The sequence below is a fragment of the Falco peregrinus genome, chromosome 1, assembly GCF_023634155.1.
Source record: "Falco peregrinus isolate bFalPer1 chromosome 1, bFalPer1.pri, whole genome shotgun sequence".
NCBI lineage: Eukaryota > Metazoa > Chordata > Aves > Falconiformes > Falconidae > Falco > Falco peregrinus.
The window spans coordinates 107,469,813-107,491,625 of NC_073721.1; the positions used below are offsets into that span (position 1 = coordinate 107,469,813).

A 21,813-nucleotide genomic window follows, 5' to 3' on the forward strand; every position below is an offset into this window, starting at 1 on the left:
ACAACCAAACAGACACCTTCGAGATTAGATGAGCAGTTAAAGATCATTAACAAGTATGAAACCTGGATTTACATGTAGGAGTTGACCCTAGTGAAAACCTAAAAGACGGTTCTTCATCCAAAATGCCAAGAATACCCCAGCCCAGTTTTGTCAAAATAAATTATGATAGCATTCTCCCAGGCTGAATGAGTGTGCTCTGAAGTAGCTTTTGTGCCTCTGTGGAATGTGGACTGACAACTACCTTCCTCACCAAAGATTTTGATGGAACATAAGTTCATTTATTAAGTGGCCTTGGCATCTTAGTCGACCTATTCAAACATCTCCAAAAAGAGCTATTTAGGTCCCATAACTTGATATGTTTGCCCTATACATGCTGGAAGTCAGCTACAGGTTAGTTCATGTCTAGGTGCATAGCAGTAAGCTTTACTTGCTGAAAACCATTTCCATCTTAAAACCAGAAGTATTGCAAGGAAAAAACATAAACCACTAACTCACATTTAAGTGATCTTGCCTTTGATTTTTTCTGATTTTTTCTAAGATTGCAAGGTTCTCTTTTTCAATGCCTTCATCCTCAGATTTCTTCCCATCGACTGGTTCCTCCTCCTTCATATCATAGTGATCCAGATCTTCAATGTCCTACAGGATAGGGGAAAATTCACCGTAAATAACTTAACTATGCTCTTCGTTCAATGAAACCCTCTCCAAGGGCATTTAGGGATACAGTCACATACTGCACAGTACTATCTATTAGCGATTGTTGGTTGCTATTTCTATTTTGCTTACAATTTCACTCCCTTAGGCAACAGTATTCACTGGAAGCGTAGGGAGCCTTCACAGTACAGATGAGACCCAAATTTATGTGTTTCTGGTCACATAAACAGGCACAATAAAACCTCTGCAAGAAGTTAATATTGTAGTGAATTAGCCCGTTAAAGTAGAAGAAAGGAAGTTAAGGCATTTTGAACAGGGCTTGAGAATCCAAAAGGACTCTAAGTTAGAGTGTCTCCAAGATGTTTCTGAAAACAGACTTTTTTTTCAATTAGAATCCTAGCTATATTACACTTCTGACAAACAATGATTAACATATCTGGCAGGGCTACAGCAACCCTTCAAGAAAGTTAAGTATTGGAAAGCTACCTTTATTTAAAGTGAACACTTCAGCAGAAGATTAGATGCAGCAATTTTGGAATTACGGTAAAAGACGAAATTATGTGGTCAAGTATTCTAATCACACAAACCAGCAGTTCGGTTCCGAGTTCTAGACTAAGACTGAAAAACCTTCCACTCTGTATTCTGAGATGAGGTTATTCTGCTGCAAAGGAGCACTCTGAACTTAAGACCAACTGCCTGCAAGGTGATTCAAGTGCTATTTGTGGAGAGAAGGGGAAGAATGTAAGTGCCTTGAGATGAAAAAAGAAGGGCTACAGCAACCACACCAGCAAGCTACGTGTACGTAACTATCGGATATGCTCCACTATGCAGTGCTCCACCACACCTGTGGCCACTCTTTATGCACTGTCTGTTTGCATGGCAGGAAAACCTGTCCATAAATGCATATTCAAGGATGTCTTATGTAGTAAGAAATGCACCTAATCTGGTGCCTTTGGCAACACTTTCCTCCAACTGTAACAGATTTTAGACAGAGTATTCCTTAAAATGCTCAGGTTTCTCAAAATAACACTATAGCTCTAGGAACAATAAGCTGCTTTTCAATTTAGTAATTGGACTAGATTAAAAGTTGAAGATAACAGTGCCACACACACTACCACCTGACAGCTTATAAATAGTGATAGACGTGACAATTTTTTTTGTGCAAAGTAACCCGAACAGAGTGCAAAAGGCTTCTTACAAGTCTGCAAGCAACAAGAGCCTTGTGGCAGGACATGGGACTGTACACACTACCTTTGCAGAAACCCTGGCTCCAAGAAACGTGGTCTGGATCAGGCTAAATATGGTGTAAGAGAGGCTGTTTCAAATTAATTCCAGAACACTGCTAACATTTAAATGTTTTCTAAAGGAAGACCTTTTATTCAGAGAACAAGTTGCTCATTCTTACTACACACCTCGTTCATTTAAAATCTAAATCTGAAGTAGTCAGAATAGTTCTTCTATAATAAGACTATTTATAGTGGTTTGAAAAGCAAGCACCTTGGAGCTATTCTTATATATTTCAGAAGTAATGAAAAGGGGTGGTTCTCACACAGTAAAGAGCTCATTAAAAGGAGCACCATGTTGCCAGACAGTGACATAAGCCCCTTAACGTTTAGCACACCTGTTTTGGATGTTCTTCCATTTCCTTCAGTGTATTATAGTTAAAAGCTAGCTCACCTGTTTAATGAATCAGAAAATTGATTTACTCTTAGCCAGCCTGCTTCAACTTGGGAAACACTTTCAACTGTATCACAGCCAGTTCATAGGCCACTTGAAATAGCAGTTAACAATGCAAACTTACTGATTTGGCACACAATGTTATGTATTGTTTGACTAAAGCACAAACAGATGTCCAATTCTCTGAATCCAAGTACCTCACAGCTGAGATCTAGGTTTAAGAAGAAAATTTCACTAGTTTTGTGGTTGAAGTGAAAGCTGACATCAAGGTAAACATCCAAATTTTTAATCATCTTTTCTGTTGAACTCTAGGGAGATTACATTTTACAGTCTGGCTTAATAATTAGCCAGCCACTGCAGAGCAAAATGCCACAAGTCTATTAGATTAGGACAATCTTACATATACACATACTTCACCCATATCATCTTCTTCCTCCTCCTCTGACGTAACTTCTTCTGTTGTTCCATTCTGTAATACAACAATGAGGTTTCTGCATAAATCCTTTCTTTAAAAAACAGGAAGTCTACTATCAATAAGAAAGCAGTATATACAAAAGTTACATTTAGCAAGGTCTGCACATGACTGAAGTTTAATGTGAAAGATACACAAAGATGCTTTCCTATAGTATGACAGCAAAGAGATTTTTGCATGAAGCAAAGAAACAGAATGTCACAATTTCACATTAAGTTCTACACGGAAACTTCAGATTCAAATAATAAACATGCTATTCTGATACAGTGACAAATGCAACAAGCTAGTCAAGCGGGTTGTAACTCATGATCTTTTAACCATGAAATCAGATCATGGCTCTGACTAGAATCCATATACATGCTAGACCTCTAACAAGAAAAAGCTCAAGCTTTAGACCCCTAAAATTTGATGGATTTTTGTATCACTACCTAGAACTTCTATGCAACAATTACTATCATCATAGAGGCACTGTTATTAGATTATTTGATAAAATACCAACACCACATATTGAGTTCATTTTTCCTGGCTTTCCATTTCAGGCTGCAACTTCAAGCTCAGGGAGTTTGAGCTGCAGAAATACTCAGGATCATTCTGATATGCTTGTCCTCTGCTTTGTCACTCATCCTTTGGCAAAGGAGGAATGCCAGTGCTGTGAACAACACAGGGGACTAGATGGATGTCTGGTTTGACTTACTACAGCCACTCTTACTTAACTTGAAAATCAGCTGGCATTTCTAGCTAAGAAACCTTTCACGAATTTGTTTGAGTTTCAGAGCATAAGCAAAACTCTTCAACGAAGCTACTTCCTGATATTACAAGCCTATTGCCTTACAGTTGCACTGCTATGTGGGTGGCTGAGAGAAAAATCCTATAGGCTTACAATTTGGCACATGACCAAAATTAAGCAAGTTATTTGTCATTAGTATAGTACTGTCACCACAGGAAAACCATCTGTTATGCTACAGGAATTTTCAGAACTCGTGTCATCTGAACAAGTATAAGCAAAAGACGACATCATAATCTTATTAAAAATACCAAAAAAAGGAACAGTTACTGTCTATTACCAGTTCTGTTTTCAGCACAATACAAAACATTTTGGTTAACCAGAACATTTCACAGCCCTTCGCAACTCTTAATTTGCCAAGTGCACAAAAAGTAAACATAGCACCTCAGACACTCCCTACCCAAAGTAGCATATGGCCTGGATATCCCATGTCTCCGCAAGGGATTGAAGAGGAAGGAAAACATCAATAGTAGTTCATCCAAGTGCACACTGTAAAACATATACTCTTCAAGAAAAAGCAAACAGTGTTTAATCACATTTATGTTTCAGAAGAAAGTAAATTTGGAAAGCACTAGGAATGCACAGCAATTGGCTTGAACAGTATTTAGGAGGGAATTAAACCAACAGCACTGGTATCACATACACACCTTTCAATGAGACAGAAACTCCAAAGCAAATTGTGTAATATTACCACACCATTATTAAATGGAATCTGCAAACAAAATTCAGATTGAGGACACCATAAACCAACAGTGCTCCACATCTCAGTTCTGGCTCACACAAGGTTTAATTGTTCCCATGATCTTGTTTCTTGCAGTTGAAAAAACAAATCCTTCATTACCATAAGGAGCCACAGCTTTTTAATTTACCTGTCCAGCTGGTAATGGCTGATCTAGCATTTCAACATCTGGATGCTGAGGAAGATTATATAATCTGCAGAGGTCACATATTAATCGCTTCAGCTGTTGAAGAAGCTATAAAAAAAGAAAACATGGAAACATCTATTTAAATCAAAGCACAGAACAATATATTTTGAGTTTTCTCCATGTGTTGGTACTGAACTTGCAGTCAGTGCACAGCATTTAAATCTGCACGCACCAGAATAAAGTTTTAAGACCCCTCTTTTTCCCTGTAGTCATTGTAATAAAATCCCCACAAAGGGAAACCAAGGACACAGCAAGTTAAAGATGGCTCCTGTTCATCTCGTCATGTCAAGTGAAAAAGTGAGCAAAAGAACAATCTGCTCTGACAGCATCATCCATTCCAGGCAGAGTTGTCTCAGCCACAAGTCACTAGGGAATAATCAAACAGTCATATTCTACGAGACAAGACGGCCTGTTCCAGTTTCCTAGGTTAAAGAACCACGTCTTCAGAAAAACCGAGGAACAGCCTGATTTTCTACATTCCAAATCCCTTTCTAGGGCACACCAGTGAGGCACCAGAAGCAACACACATACTGTACAAGGCGTTTAAGCAGCCAGCCTTTGAGCGAGACCCAGGCAGCCTGCTTGCTCTACCTTGTATCAGGCCGAGGCACAATCTGTTACCATCACTGACTTCTGTTCCCAGCCTTCAGTGTTACACTGACTGCGTGCATTCTGTTAATTGCAAAATAGGGAACACCTTTCGCTCACTGTAATGCTATCCAGAAAACAAATTTAGTTCTGCAGAAACAGAGGAACATTGTTTGCTTCTTGATCACCATACTAATTAAGTGGATTTCCATAGCTGTTAACTTTCTTAGGCAACCTCAGATTCCTAGTTAAGGCCATGACCATAAAAGACTGTTCTACTGCGTGTCCTAGCTTCCCAAGGTCTTCGCATAGTTATGTCAGAAAAATAAAGAAGGGACTGCAGAATACATGTGCAAAATGGACAACACTTCGTTATTTGCACAGCAGTACCCTAAGTGAAGCTGTTACAAATTATATATCCATTTATGGACTTTTCTTTCAGATACTAAAGGGAGTTTGCCTTGCCACTTGTGCAAGGCAGTGTGCAAGACAACCATTTCTGTACACATACCCTTGGCACTATTAGTAGTTACACTCAGAGCAGCAGCCTCCACTCCACTTTGAGTATCTCTCCAAAAAGGAGGGAGATTGAGGCAACGTGGCCTCACCCAAGGTACAGCATAGACTGCATTATCCTGAAAGGATACCTCTACAACACTATTTGGTGTCTGTACGCTGGATTTCTTAAAACATACAATAAATTAAGGCATCTAAGAAAAAAAATCTTATCATACCAAAATATTCTACATGTCTAAAGCCTGCTATTGGCCAGTTTAAATGCTCTTACCTTACCCTATTGCAAGTGAAAATTCAGCCTCTTCAAGGTTAAGAACTCATTTCCAAGCCCAAACTGCTAGCAGTGACAAGCAAACGTTGTCCTTATGCTGTCTGAAAGCTTCAGTGCTTTTCCCTTCTCCAGTAGAACTCAAATAATATTCCTATTAAACAGGTACGTTATTTATTGGAGTCCATGAACAGACATACCAGCCTGCCTTGCAAGAATTATGATCGTCTCTATCACACAATGTTTGTGTTCCCATATCATTAGTGACAGTCATCCTTAGCTCAAAAGTAAAGCAGATGACACTAAAAGGATTGGTATATCAGCAACACATTTCTTGTTGGTATATACGTAAGATGTGATAGTTTATGCTGCCAGAAGCTTTCTGTAACCATCACATTTCTCATCAGTGTTAAGACTCTACACCTGTTTGAAACTTTCTGGGTGTCTGAAACATCAGGAAATCTTTGAGCAGTCATAAAGTGGGCTGATCAATCAAAAAGTCAGTTGGCAGATAGAATCACAGGTCTCAGAACTACTAGTCTCGGTATGTGTAAGATGCTTAAAGATGCACTGCTACACTTTTTGTTGAGAAAATTTTCCTCTGCACAAACAACACTGCCTCATGCAGAGTTGGAGCATAAACTACAAAATTCTAGGAACTGTAATTTTTCTCGTGTATCTATGTAAAGCTAGGCAAGTCATTAATTTGTTTGTATCTGTTGTGAAGCATACAAAAAACGCCTAAATGGTGGGGAAAGAATACCACCACCGGCATTTAGCTGGTCCAAAGCTTGAAAAAGCAAGTGAACACAATATTAAATGCGTCTTTACAGAAAGAGGCACTAAGGGCTGGGAAAAGAGTTAAGAACCACTTCCTGCCCTGCTTCCTCCACTCCTCATCCTCTTCACGGGATGTCCTGTCGCCTGAATTGAAATTCAGAAGGAACCTGTGCAGCCAGGACCTACATTGTAAGCCTGTCTCACTTCCCTCTGCAGACAGTACTGCTGCAAGGTATGCAGACACTCTCAAAGCAACCAGCTGCTGGCACGACCTGGACCCGAGTACACAGCGGCTGTGCCTGAAGAGGGGTCTCCCCGTCTCCACCAGCACGTTTTCACCTTCTTATTTGCACTGGCAAGAGAGATCACACAACCACGTCACAGCTTACAAACTTCACGACAGATCAATTCCTGACGTGCTTCAGCACATCGGCACCGGTTTCGCTGTACAGGGCGAGGCAGGACCATGCAGCAAAGAGCAGGGACACCCTCCCATGGCAGCAGCCTACACTTCAGGGTTAGGTTAATGCAACAGTGAAACTGCATTGTTATAGCTAAGTTGTTTTACTTGACATCTGTTTCTATGACCTGCAAAGGTGGTGGCAGAGCGAGAAGCTGATCCCATCTCTACAACCCTTCTTCCTTACTCCTGTTTTTCCTCCACAGGAATTCATTTCATATCCTTGATACCTCTGCCATGGATGACCATCACCATTATCCCTTATGCTCTGTTCATACATACGAAAAATCATAGGATAATGCAGGCTGAAAGACATGCCTGGAAGCCACCTGATCGAACCCCCTGCTCTAAGCAGGGTCTAGCATGATTTGGTATGTGTTAATTGTACAGGAATAGACTGTTATCAAAAAAGGATAGCAGATTTCTGCCATGTATTAATAATTTACATGTATTTCCAGGCTAACTTCACGTGCTTGGCTAATGTAAAATACACTTTACACACACTTTAGGGCTACTGAGAAAAGCAGGCTACCAGTACATCAATAGTTTCCCTGGAATACAAACTGCCTAAAGCAGAAACTAAACAGCAACTGGAATGAATAATTCACAGGGTATTAAAGGAACAATGTAAACTGCCAGTGACAAAATGTAATGACAAATTTATATATTAATGATATTGATTATAATTAACATGAAAATAACAGCAAAATATTAAAATATTATATATACATCTATAACTTTTAATGCTTCAGGAGTTCTGAAAAGTTGGGACAGTTATGGAAACCATAATGCTGTTATTGAACACAAAAGCACCTCTCAATTTTTTTTTTCCTGTGTTAACATCTTACAAATCTGAAAACAGTTTAGAACAAGTTTTCTGAAACCTGTCCTACATTAGGAGGCCTTTTCATGCACAAGGAGATCAGTATGAAAGCATTGAAAATTTTAGGATACTTTCAATGATATTAATACACTGCTGCGTCTACTATGAAGCAGCTTGTTTTCTGATTACCAAGAAACATAGATATAGTATAAGTATACACATACTTATTCTTCTACATGTATGTATCTATCTATATACTCACATGTTATACCTATTGATTTAATTTTTTTTTGTTTTTATATAAGTCTTAGCCTACCACCGAAGGAAACCGCTGAAAAAGGATATAACTGTCATTTGGAGCATGACTCCCTACTTAGCCATCAGGTAGTCTGTGACAGTAACTGGTCTCACACACATTCAGCAGCTTCGGGCGGTTTCAGAAAGTAAAGCAAAGCTGCTTCCTGCATATCATCTTTGACCCCCAACACAGAATTACTTGTTGCCACATTGGTAGCTTGCAAAATCCAACATTCTTTCCTGAAATGCCATCATGTGAGACTAAATCTAAATTCTTAATACAGAAGCAGAGTGCTTGGGGACAGCAGCTTATCCAAGTTGTATGCATACTTATCCCAGGAATTCTATACTTTCGATGTCTTCCATGCAAGTCTAAGCCCTCAAGGTTTGCAGAGTGTGAGAACTGAAGCTGCCTATCTGAATTTAAGTCCATTTCAATATTGTCTTTAAAAAGAAAACCTCCAAATCATGTACAGTTATATTTAAATATATTAAGTAAGATTTGAGACTTTAGACTTGCAACTATAACTTCCATTATATGAAAAAGAATAACAAAATTGAAGTAGGATTTATCTTTTGCATGGCACAACCACTAGAAGGCAGCTGTCAGTTTCAGCTACCTACCAAGTCTAACATAATGCAGATTTTCAGGATCTGAAAAGGAATTCAGGAGACACTAGAGGTCAGAGGGAATTCTGTAGCCCTTCAATCTGCTGACTGAAGCTTGTTCAGTATGAACAGCCAAGTAGCTAAGCCTCCAAACCTAATGTTATCTATGCTGATCACGTTCTCAACAACTTTTCAGCATTTATAGTTTTGCCTTGACAAATTTTCATAGCAAAAAGCACCATGCTGATGCCAAAGTAAGTAATACAGTTTCAGACCCACAGGAGGTTTTCCAGGAGACATGTGCATGATGTTAACATGGTAAAACAGTTTTCCTTTTATGATGTCAAATGACAAGGCTTCCATATATATATAGTCCTGTCAAGCTCTGGTGCCTGAAGAACATGTTCTTCAGTTTCCCAAACAGCTGATACCTGTCAAAAGTTACAAAGAAAGTACAGAGGACAGAGTAATACCAAAGAACACTAAATCGGTCTACACGTGCTAGCAGTGCTTTTAGCACGTTTGCTATGCTCAGTTGAGCTCCTGGAAGAGTCCAATGCAATTTTCTCATTCAAAATTTGACCATTCCAATAACTTTATGAGTTTAGAGCAACATGGCACAAATCATCTTTTAGCTACAATAAATTAAATGGAAACTGGTTTGAAACATTCCAAGGGTCTAAATTGAACTAAGTGACTTTTTGGGAGATAGCATGATAAGTCAGAAGCCTCTGCATTTCCACAGGTAGTTCCTTATCCTTTCCTATCCTACTCCAAGAAGTCTGTGTGTGAGTTGCTCTAACACCCTTGAAGGGGAGGGAGTTGCAGGGGGAAAAGTTGTAGGGAGAAAAAACAAACCCAAACCCCACAAAGCCAAGCCTTTTGAGCAAAACAAAGTAGTCATATTTTTGTAGTCTTAAGTATTCGTCTCTTCAACCACTCCCATCTGTCTTCACCTTGGCATAACATGATGTGGGGTGGATTCCCAAGAAACCAATGGGCCATCCACAGGTGTCTATTACATCAACCCATCAGCTTTTACACGGGCAAGTACAATCTTGATATCAGAAACTGTTTTCTTACAACATACGTAAGCAGCCTATGTGCATATACAATTCAGTACAGCAAGTCCTATGATGTTTGTGATAAAGCTTTCTACCTTCCTGCAAGCAAAGCTGTAGGTAGTTAAACATAGGAAATACCTTGCCTAAAACCTTTAGTCTGAAGCTGTAGTCACACAGCTTCAAGGTGGAGAACCTTCTGAAAATTGTATTACAGAAAAAGATTGATTTGCCCACATTTTCTGCTACCATACTGTTGAACGTCTTTCTACACAGAAGTCACAAAGACTAAGAGTTCTATAACATTCTTCTAAGTGTAGTTTAGTCTAAAGTTTAGGTTGTAAGAAGAAAATACACACCTGATAGGTATGTCTCCTGTATATTATGTTGGATCTGATGACAGGTTACTAAACCACTAGCGTTTCTTTGCAATGCCCCTTTGTATTTAATTATGGCAAGACCCATGAAGACTCTCGCCTGTTAGTTTTCCAATTATTTCTGCTAACAGTCAAATGCATCCTAAATATTCTTCAGAAAAAGAAATTTACACATCCTTATTTAAGGTCAAGTACATTTGATTAACATTATCCCAGTAAACATCACAGGTAAGTGATTTCACGAGAAAGAATATTCTCAGTTTTTCCAAAACCAGGCAAATACCAATGCCACCACACCGTCCATGTAATAAACAGTATTCTGCAGACTGATTAGTTTCATATGCATCACGTGCATGCATGCACCCCTGTACACAAAAATAAACAAAGAATGTTGAAATAATTTGTTAATAAAGATCATCCTTAAGGGCTATTTGATATCCATAATGCTGAATTTGGAGAGGCAAAGCAACTCTTTTAATCACAGAATTTGTCAGTAGGATGCAATACTGCTCTTTGTGGAACAAAGTATATTTGTGCTGAAATTTATTTCCAAGGAACATTCAAGGACATCAAGAAACGCTTACTTTCATGCATAGCATGTGAAGTTGATTTTTATGTTATATGTATACACACACAGAGCTCCTATCACTACATCAAAATACTTACTCAAGTGAGATATAATGCCTGATAGTTTTCCGAAATACAAAACTACCATTAGAATCTGTGCAAAGATGTTTCTTTAAATAGCAATCATCTGAAGTCACGACACTGCTCAAACTTATCACTATCTAAGGAACATTCTGATGAACCAGAAGCTAACAGGTCAAGTTATGTCTTTATTGATAGCAGGAATTCTTTGTATCATAGCCATGTATTGGAGAACATACATTCTCAAGAACACAAAGGTTTTGCCTCCATAACTGATCTCTATGCAAAGAAAACTCTAGAAAAGCTGTTTTATTCAATAGTTTTAAGTTCTCATGCATTTCACTGTTTAAGTGTTTTCAGAAAACTTTAAACCATGTCATTATTGGGGCTGAAACTTAACCTTTCAGAAAGCAAGCATTTAAGTCATCTCCTCCTCCTTGCCCCAGATCTTTTGGATTACTTTTGGTTTGTATATTTTTGGAAGAGAAACTTGTGCTTCCAAAAAACCCCAAATAACCCCAAAACTGCACTTACTTAATTGCTTGTTAACGTGACACAGCTAAATAAACACCCAAAACAACCAAAACACTTGCTCACCAGAGTATTGCTCTTCTTAATATCTTCTAAACGCTCTAAGACTGAAGTCAGGTTTGGGTCATCTGATTCTACAAACCATATTGGTGATGAAGAGGGGTAAGACTCCTGTTAAAAAAAACAAAACAACACAAAAGACCCAACAAATAAATGAATAAAACCCAAAAAGCTTTTTAAATTAATTCACACAAAAAATTTCACAACACAGTATTAACATGACCTTTAATCTTACTCTAAGTCAGGTAACATAGAAGCTTTTAACACAGTATTTTTAAGCAACACAAGAGAAGTTGAAAGAAATCCAGCCAACTGGTTCTTCTAGTATTTCATCCTATTTTCATCTTGATCAGGTGATGGACATACACAAGAAACAGTGCTGAAAAGTTTAAAACCCTGGTGGCAGGTGGAGCAGGAGGGAGAAATTTAGAAACGCGTGAAGGTGTTCATTACCAAAAAATGGAATCACACTGAGTACATGTCCAAGAATAAAACTCTACCATTTTTTTATAAAAATACAGATTCTTCCAAATAAAAGCTGTGAGCAACAAACCTGGAATCTTCAGATCTGCTCAAACAGGATTATTCAAACTCTTCTAGCACTAGCCCTCAGAGTTCAGCAACACCGCTCATATCTCCTGCCTTGGAGGACAAGTTAACAGGCAGATCACTATGTCAAAAATCTGCAATTTTATCTTTGTATCATCAAGGCACATAGAGGAGTTTCCACTGTTGAAAGATTTCTCAGACAATATATTGCATACAACCCTATCAAGAAAGCTTACAGAGTAACTGTCCCCCATCGATACAGCCCTACAGTTGTTAGGCAGGTGCCAAAACACATCCTGGTGACAGTGGTGAGACCAAATGCATTCACAGGGTTAGAAGCGTACTCAGTTTTCCAGAACAAGCCACTGTTAGGGCACATACAACATACGGAACACATGTGGCACACAACCTCATACAATCCTTGGTAAGCGATTTTTTCTGTCACTAAGCTGCCACAGCATGCAGCTCTTCAAAAGGGTGCTACAGAGAGCCTTGCTTACAGAAAAGTAAGCAGAAGTCCTTTGCCTCTTGATTAGATATTTCAAATGGCAATACCAATCTTTTTACCGACATGGCTTTGGCAACAGTGAGGATGGATGAAACCACATAGCTTCCAACTCTACAGGAAGCGTCCCTTCATATCATCAGCACGTTTGGATCTTTTTGTTTTGCTTTAGTTAAGGCATTTTCCACTTCTCACCCATTCAATTAAATTCTAGTAGCTGAAGACAAATTGCTGAACCTCAGTTTTATCAACCAGATATTACCTTCATATCCTCAGGCCTTAAAAAATAATATGACTGAATTTTAATTCATCACCCTCACTGCAGTTTAAAAGGAAAAATTCCCTATTTCTCATTCCAGAGACAACAAATCACGCTTCATCCTTCAACACTTAAGAGTCAAGGTTCCTACTGCCACTCTAACAGGTGACTTCAAAATGTGCACTATGCTTACAAACTCACACCCTTTCTTGATTGCATCTTGCATATTTTTTGCTTTATGGTTTTCAAGACAGCAGTAAAAAGTTTCACAGAAGGCAGGCATCATACCTGTCTGTCAGTGTTAGCATCTGGTCTTTAGTGATTCCCAAGCAAACTTAGCCTTGGCAAGCTCTCAAAGAGCAAGTTCCAAAAGAAAAACCCAGACCTTCCTAACTTAAACTAGCTTCTGTCACTTCAAAGATACTGGGTTTATTAGAATACAGAACACTATCCATTTGAGAACTGGAGAGAAATAGAAGCATGTTAGAATTGGCTTTTAACAACACTTACTTCCTATCTGACCTTCTAGCTGAAGTGCTGAACTTCATAAAAGAAACCATGAGATTAGATCAAGGACATCAGCTTTGGCAAAACAGACCATTCGTGGAGTTCCCACCTGGCAGCATGCTCCAGGGAAGTGCTAGCTCCAGAAGTCTCAGAATTCCCACCTGTAAACTGAAGCCTTTGCACAAACTGAAACAAGCTCAATTACCCCACCCCACCAAGTTTCTATTTATTTTTTTAAGTCAGAGCTAAAAATACCTTAGAACACATGATATTCCTGGTATCTTTATGAAAAGACAAACTGTTTACACCTTTCAGGTTCACTCCGAAGCATAGCACATGCAGCAGAGGCCTCAAAACACCTGCTCTCGCTTAACTGAGGTCCAACATCCCGAAGGCCTGTCCGCAAAGCCCAGTGCTCAGCTTGCCAAGGTCTTAAGGCTAAGGCGGGCAAATGGACGGGTAAGTTACAGCTGGTTTAATTACCTTCTTCCTTCACCAAACGCAGTACCTTGGAAAAGTGTATTTTCTCCTCAGTTTCACTTAAGATACTCCTGAAAGACCAACCACTATGACTGCTGGAGAAACATCGAATTCCCAGTTGCCACTGGGTTCCCAAACTATTATTTTTAGGAGCTAGAGCTCATTAAAGATGTTATCAGTACAAACCCTGTAATGTCTCATTCATTTTTAATAACATGCAGCCTACCTGTGAAGTCCTCTGCAACACAGCAATACCCTCAGCCCAAGGCTTCCACGCTGCACACTGGACCTTTATGCACAGTGGGGACATCGGAAGGGAGACCCTGCCGACTATGGCCTGACTGCCTGAAGACTTGTTTGAACCAGCTGCTTTTGAGGCCTGAACTTCTCTGGCCAGCTCATGAAGAGAAAAGCAATGTGCCAAACACTACTGCTGCAACTTCAGATCACACCAACATTTCCATCAGAAAACACAAAGAATAAGCACGACCCCTTCCAAGATTCATTGAGCCCCTGCTTATTAAAATCCCCAGACTCATTAGAATAAAAATATTCTCCAGATACAGTCAACATTTGTACTGTGTGTGTGTGCATTCTCCCAACAGGTATTTTTCGCCTTTAAAAAAAAAAACAAACAAAAAACCCCCAAGTGTTTTTAGTTACGTTAACCCAGTTCTAAGCCAGTCTATTAATTGCAATGATTTATAGAAGATTAACAACTGACAGGCCACTCTTCTAAACCATATCTGGAATCTGAAGAGTGCTTACAGAATAAAGCTCAACTCTTCACTGCCTACATTATTCTTTTCTGACAACTGTTTCTCCTTTCTCCACCAGAAGGATTTAATAAACAAACCCACAGTAGGACATTTGTTGGTCGCAGTCAGTATCTATCCCAGTCTGGTGCGCCTATACAAAAATGTCCTCTTAAGAACTTGCAGCAAATCCTTTGTCAGACAGGGACACGACAGATAGTGCAGATCTGACGATCAAGCAGTCCCACCGTGTGTTGAAATACATTACAGTGGCTACCTGCACGTGCTGATACCTTCTGTACTGAACAACAGTCCTTCTAGGATTTGAAACTGCATATTTGTGTAGAGACATATGAATTACTATACCCTAAAAATTATTAAATATTCAAATTTTTAGTCTACTTTAGCTTTTGAAACATGAATGGGAACAACACATTTATCAGAAAGGCTTTTCTTAAACACTGTGTGAGCACATTCATTCATCCACATCAGAAAAGGCTTCAAATTTTAGACTTCTGGAACACGGATATTCAATTGCATATTCCAACTTTTTCACAACAGATGCTTAATATTAACATAGAGGTTCAATCAAACTTCCAGTTTGTTGCAACACTAATTCTTCAGACTTAGCAATAAATACGTTCATTTAACTTAAAAACATAAATAGCACTAAGATTCTCCAGATCTGTAAGTAATCCATATTTTTGGAACAGTTGAGTTTCATGCGAATATGAGTCACTATATTTTGAAATATAGAATTCACACACAAAACTTCGAACATTCTGAGATACATCTTGAGATATAAACAAGCTCATGAGTTTGTACCACCATAGCATGCAATGAAAAACTACGCTTGTGGTTTGTAAGGTCAACTGAACTTCACAGCAGCTAATTCTGTCGAGAGAATTAAGTTGGGTTTTTCCTCCATACCTGCACCCTATAGAGAGAAGAGATGGATTTGAGTTGTCATGTAAGGAACACAAGCTTCTCACATGCAAAAACAAAATTTCATGAGAGGAACCTTAAAATAGCAGTTATTCTACTATTAGTCCTCAGTGGCTAAAACCCAAAACCACCACATGTTATTTTGGGCCTTTTACAAAATCACGGTACGTCAGCTGTGTGGTGTAACCTAGCCTGGCTGCGCAAGCACCACCCACAGTAAGTGTTTGAAATCTTTTATGCAACTGCTGCAACGTGACATTTCCCTGCTCTCTACAAGTAAAACCAAAAATTCATCACAAGAGGCAAAGGCTACAGTGCTTGGATTCAAGCAGCTTTCACAAGCTAGCTTTCCAAGCTGTACGGCGTGCGTTAACGCAACCACTCAGTAAGACGTGACACGATGAGACGACATCACACCGAGCATGCACCCAGGCCCGAGGACAAAGGCTGAATATGTTCACAGACGACTCAGAGGCAATTGCAATTCATGGGATCACCACTTCTAGAGAGTCTTTGTATGAACACCAGGACAGGCTGGGACCTTTGTCAACACTAACGCTTCTGTAACAGAATGCAGCAAAAGCATTTCGCCTACTAATAAACATACAAAATACAAAGAGAATAAAGCCCCGCGCTCCTGCCGCTGGAACAATTTCAAAACCTATCATGTCATTTCGGAAAACCACAGCGTATTAGAAGAATACACACAGGATCATGCTGATCAGACATTGCATCCTCTACAAGAGGCTCTACTTATATTTTACTAACAATTTTAATTACTGGGGGGAAAAAAGGCAGCAAAAAGTGACAGAAGATACCAGGAACACATGCATTAAGACAGCTTTTCCTGGGTAGAGATCTGTCATCTAAGTATATCCTATCTAAGTTTTCTCACCCTTAACAATATGGCTGTTTTACTTGCAGTGTTATGTAATCTTTATCCTGTTCTGTAAAGCTACAGTGACACAATTTTGATGTTAGAGACTTTTAAACGAGCTCTTTCTATATCACTACAATACTGTTGAAATCGTGAAGTTGCTAAATTAAAACAACCCATCTTGCTCCCATTCCTAAGATCAGAACAACCTATACAGGCAGTTTGCTATGAGGCAGCAGAGCACCCACATTACTTGGCTACACAATGGTGCCATTTTATCATGGCCAAATGGCAGGAAAACATACATCTTCAGCATCATGATTTAAAATCGCAATTACATGCTGACAGCTCTTCATTTTCTTTAATTTGCAGATCATTATAGATTGAAAATTTTTTTCTTTTAAAACTCCTTAGTATACTGGGTAAACAAGATTAAACCAATTTGTATTTCTTTTAAGTTTTTGCAAGATCTCTATCATTGAGAGAACCTAGTTCTGTTCTTTTTACACCAGCTACAACTAAAACACAGCTGATTTTCACAACACAACTTCTGTCTTCTCAGTCCAAAAGTTTTTGTCCACCCCCCTTTACTTCCAAACAACAGAACATCAAACCCCCAAATCTTTTGAACAGCTTAATTGCTTTGAGAACGCTAGCAAGAGACCATTCCAGCTCACACAAATCTTGGTAACAAAGTAAATACTAATGTAACAAGGCATTTCAGAAGGCTAATACAGTCTTTTCAAGGCGAACATGTTTGCAGCTATAAACACACATCAAGTGATTGATCTCAAATCATAGATGGCTTTCCCTCAGCAGACACCTTGATGCTACCAAGTTTGCTAGTTTGAATTAAATAGCAGAATTAATTATTTTTAACTAAAATCAAGTCCCACTAGTTAGGGATCACATACATATCCTATACGAACATCCAAAAAAACACTGAAGATTAAACTATACAATTAGCTACAGTTTAGTACACATTTGAAATTGTTAGCCATTCACTAAATAATTTTTCACCTGTGTCAACCTGCCTTTAGAGGAAAAAGAAAAACCCCACAGAGTTAACATTAACAAAAATACCAGGATTTGAGAAGATACTCTTAAAGCTAAAGTTTAGCTTGATGGCCATAAAATACTAGAGCTTACAGCTTCTTAAAAGTATTAGTTGTGATCACACAACTGACAGACTGCTTCCCATAATTAGGGGCCAAATTTTCCAAAGGCAGCTTAAGATGCAAGTCAGACTCTTCTGCCACTAAGTATTTGAGTGCCTGTGAAATCTACAGGCCAAGAAACTTTAAAAGTCAGCAGACTGTCATCTGCCCTCCCATGCAATTCTTTATCATAATTAAAAAAGGAAGAAAGCATGAAGGGTCACTTTCAACTCGGGTTTTTTGAAACTTCAGTGGAAGTACTCCAAACAAAGCTACTTCAAAGAAACCTCAAGGTGCTAAAACCCCAAAATTTTGTGTTTTCAAACATCCAGACATCACCATTTGCTCTGTTGTACAGACTGAATGAGTTATTTAACATATTATAGTATTCTAACATTTAATAATTTCCAAGCCCAAGTAAAAATTTGCACTTTTACATACGAAATAATTGTAATTTCTTTAAGAATCTACCAGTTCGGTGATCCAGAGTTCCAAAAGAAAAGCATATGTGATGGGGGGTGGGGGGTGGCATTTAAAAATAAAATTTAATATTGGGGGTAAGGAAGCAGCAAAGTGAATTTTACCCATCCCTGCTGAACAAGGGGAAAACTTCAACCTGCTTCTGCATTTTAAGGTTGTATACAACATGCTATTAACTTGTTCAATGCATATAAACAGAAGGATATTTTTTATTCACTAGAGTTCAGTTAAACAGAGATCTTTTAACTGTTCCCATACCACGAAAAGCAAGCTTGTACTAGCTTTAATTTTCTAACACTCCTCCTGGAGTCAAGGCCTGACACGCTCAGTTCAGTGAGAATACTTGTTACAACTTACACATTTGGTAAGGTACCAAGTTCAACTGACAGACACGTGTCTCTCAAACATAGAAAATTACCGCAGTTCTACCCTCAAGTTTAATGACTGTCTTGACAGCTACAGCCTATACAAGACAATCCCAGATGAAGCGGCATGCTTTGGTTGGATCCCTGGAGACTGCAAGAGCTTAATCATCCTGCACCTTTACAGAGGTATTATGGGATTCATTCACTTACTCTTCTGTAGGCTTGCCGATAACGCTCATCGCTGCCAAACTGAACACCTTCAGGAGTGCGTTAAGACAACACAACTAACAGGGTCATGATTTTCCTCTCCCACACACTCTCCAGGGAACAAGGCAAGTGTAGCAGAGTATCTTGTTTTAGGTTAGTTTGTGTTATTGAATACAGCCGTGTTGGAGAAGAAGGGGTCAAAGGCATGTGCTTTATTAAACAGAAAAACCGTCACAAACCACAATTCTATAGGTACCTGTAAAATTCACCCTACAATCACAAATTGCCCCCAAAAAACCCACAGTTGTCTGTACAAACAAGTTCTACTGATTGCAGAAAGCTACAACAAAATAACCACAAGGAAGCATTTCTGTTAAGAGCATACAGGATCGTTATGGATGTTACTTCTGTCTTCACAACAGACATCCTCTTGGGCAGAGCAAGGCAGCTCCTCTCCTGTCACATCAGGCTTTTATAGACACACTTGCCACAGTCTGCCACTTTGCACCTTCTACAGTCACTTTCTGCACAAGTGCACATTGCCTACAGCATGTTTTTAAATCAACAGAAAGCCAAGATTATGGAACACTTTTTGCAATATACAGATTCAGCAGCATTTGCAAGCACCAGTATTTATAAGATGGTGACCACAGCTGAGTACGTATGAATGGGGACAGTATTTCAATGACACTTCATATGTAAAAATTATTCCAAACCCCAAGAAGCTTGTAATTTGCAGCTCTGCATAAATTCATTTGTTCAATCCAAGCCCATAGAATTCTCTCAAAATTATTAGAGAATCTTTGACTTCTTTACTTCTGGATACACCCAAGACATAAAGTGATGTTTTGAGAAAAAAAGAATTCCTTAAGCAAATGCTGCTTTCAAACAGACACATAGAAGAGCATAGAAGAGGCCAATATTTTCAAAGTTCATGAAACAATCTAAGCTACTTCCATGTTTTAGTTCCACATCTCTATCCAGGGGCACACATTTAAATCTCTCACTGCTCAAACATCATTACCTTAGAGGCAGCCAAAACACATACAACCGAAGTAGCAAAGGCATCAAACATCACTTCAAGTGGTCACAAACATGAATGCAGATGTGGCATCATAGTTCTTATATTTCTTATGGTCAAGTTCTTTTGGTCAAGTTTTTACAGCCAGTCATTCTTCAGACTATTTAATCTACACAAAATGTCCCAACTCCTGATGTTGGTATGTGAAACTGCACACTACCCATGGAAAAACAGGTTTATCAGACTCTCTTATCAGCTGCCACAACCTCATCCACTCCCCTTCCCAAACAAAAGGCAGCAGGCCTTGTTCAGTATAACATAACTGCACAGTACATATACTTGTCCAGTGTAACTACACAGAATTAAAATACAAGGTTTAGCATAAAAACAAAAAAAGGCACATTTTCTGATAAAAACACAGATATTTATGATGATGGCCTGGGGAATAAAATGTTGCTTCACAGTCAAGATAATGTGGCATGCCACCTATCCATTCAAAGAAATTCACAGAAAAGACAGAACACTCTTAACACTTTTGTATGGACCTGAAGTAAAATCCACCAAACGCTCACATACTGCTGCTCCAACACAACTCCTAAGTTAACACTAAGTATGATTTAGCTAACAGCATAGCAAGGGACACTCGTTCAAGAGCAGCGTGTAGTCACTGAAAATGAAAACTGTTGTAGAGGGCCAGCCCAGCTAAGTGAGCGACGGAACATTCCTTTGCCAATACTACTAACAGCAACGAATACAGTTACAGATCACCCGCACTGAAAATCGAGTGAAGAACACAGCATCGCTGGAGGCTAAGTGACTGGCTTATCAGGAGAAAGGTTGTAGAGCTGAGACTTGAATCCAGATTGTCACCATGGCACCTCACGCAGTCAAAACAAACCTGTCCTGATCCTCACATGCAAAAACCCCGCTGAGTGCTTGTACTCCTGTCTTGACAGTTGTCAGAGGATGTTTCTTTTAGAGCCCTCAGCCACAAAGGGGTTCTCGTCTTTAATGCACATATAATACAGGCACTCCAGCTGGCAATGGTTTATCTAATAAGCAGCTAGACATGCACTGAAGAGAAAGGTATTTTGCCAATCTGATTCTCCAATACTCTTTCTTTACCAGCAGCACAGTATGCTAGGTGCCCAAATTCCTGAAGGAAGTCTGGTTTCTTGAAAAAAAATTATCAACGCATTTGAATCATCAAGAGTTATTAATTACCAACTTCTGCAACTGTACAGAAAGTACATTCAGAAAAGGTACCATCAACACCAGTGTCACAAAGCCAGAGTGGCAAGAAACAGCTTCTACTACAGCCAGAACTGAAGAAGTTTTGTAACTAAGTTGGCGCATGTCACACTGCTCACAACTTCACTTGAAAGTTTCCTAGCAGACTTATTCTTGCCTTTATCACTTTGTTATCCCACAGCATGCAAAGTCTGACGCCACTTTTGCTGCCAGCCAAAAATCCAGACTTCCCCTTCCTCCTCTTCATCCTCTCACCATTCCTAGAATGTTGCAGCAAATGCCTGACTTTGACAGGTCTACAAACTCCTACTGCAAACAATCAGAAAATCAACTCTGTGAGAAACTCCAGAGCAGACTTCTAACTTGCAAATTCTCCAAGAATTTACATCTTTCAAGTGTTCAAATCGCTTAGTCCCCCTTCCATCCAAGGCACTGCGCCCTTTCCCCTTCTCTGTGAACAGTTCTCCTCTTACGCCCTTTCCTTTTACAAATGTGCTGTGCCCCAGACATCTGCAGATAGAAGGATTTTTCATTCTCACCCACTGCTAACAGAGGTCCTGCTGCTCTACCGCTCTTACACCCGAGTTCCCCAGCTCCCCCTCACAGCAACCTGTATGCAGCCACCCTGACTGCTAGTCACCGGCCTTCAGATTAGAGCCATTTAGATGGAACTTTGTCCCCCACATGCAAAATCTCACTATCATGGAGTTCAACCAATGTTTACCATCAATAAATTAAATACTGCGCTCTTACCAGTCATTTCCTACTTCAAAAATTCAAGGAAGCCTGTGGTATCTTGAACACCACCTCACAGGAACACTTTCATTTTTTTTTTCCTAATGCCACTATACAAGTTCTGACAGAGCTTATGTTTCTGCCTTTCTGGATACACACTGAAGAAACCATTGCAACATCTGCACCTGTACC

The 21,813-nt window shown here is 39.2% G+C and overlaps 1 protein-coding gene and 1 non-coding gene across 2 annotated transcripts in view; both read right to left on the reverse strand.

The window, feature by feature from the left end:
* Positions 1-21,813, reverse strand: part of UBE2Q2 (ubiquitin conjugating enzyme E2 Q2) — a 51,821-nt gene that overhangs the window by 23,231 nt on the left and 6,777 nt on the right. Inside the window, 4 exon segments of the mRNA XM_055805770.1 lie at positions 496-636; positions 2,741-2,797; positions 4,454-4,558; positions 11,535-11,639. Coding sequence (XP_055661745.1) covers positions 496-636; positions 2,741-2,797; positions 4,454-4,558; positions 11,535-11,639 — 408 coding nt within the window.
* LOC114011645 (small nucleolar RNA SNORD78) lies at positions 10,439-10,505 on the reverse strand. Its single transcript, XR_003553649.1, has one exon. It is a non-coding gene; the product is annotated as a small nucleolar RNA SNORD78 (small nucleolar RNA).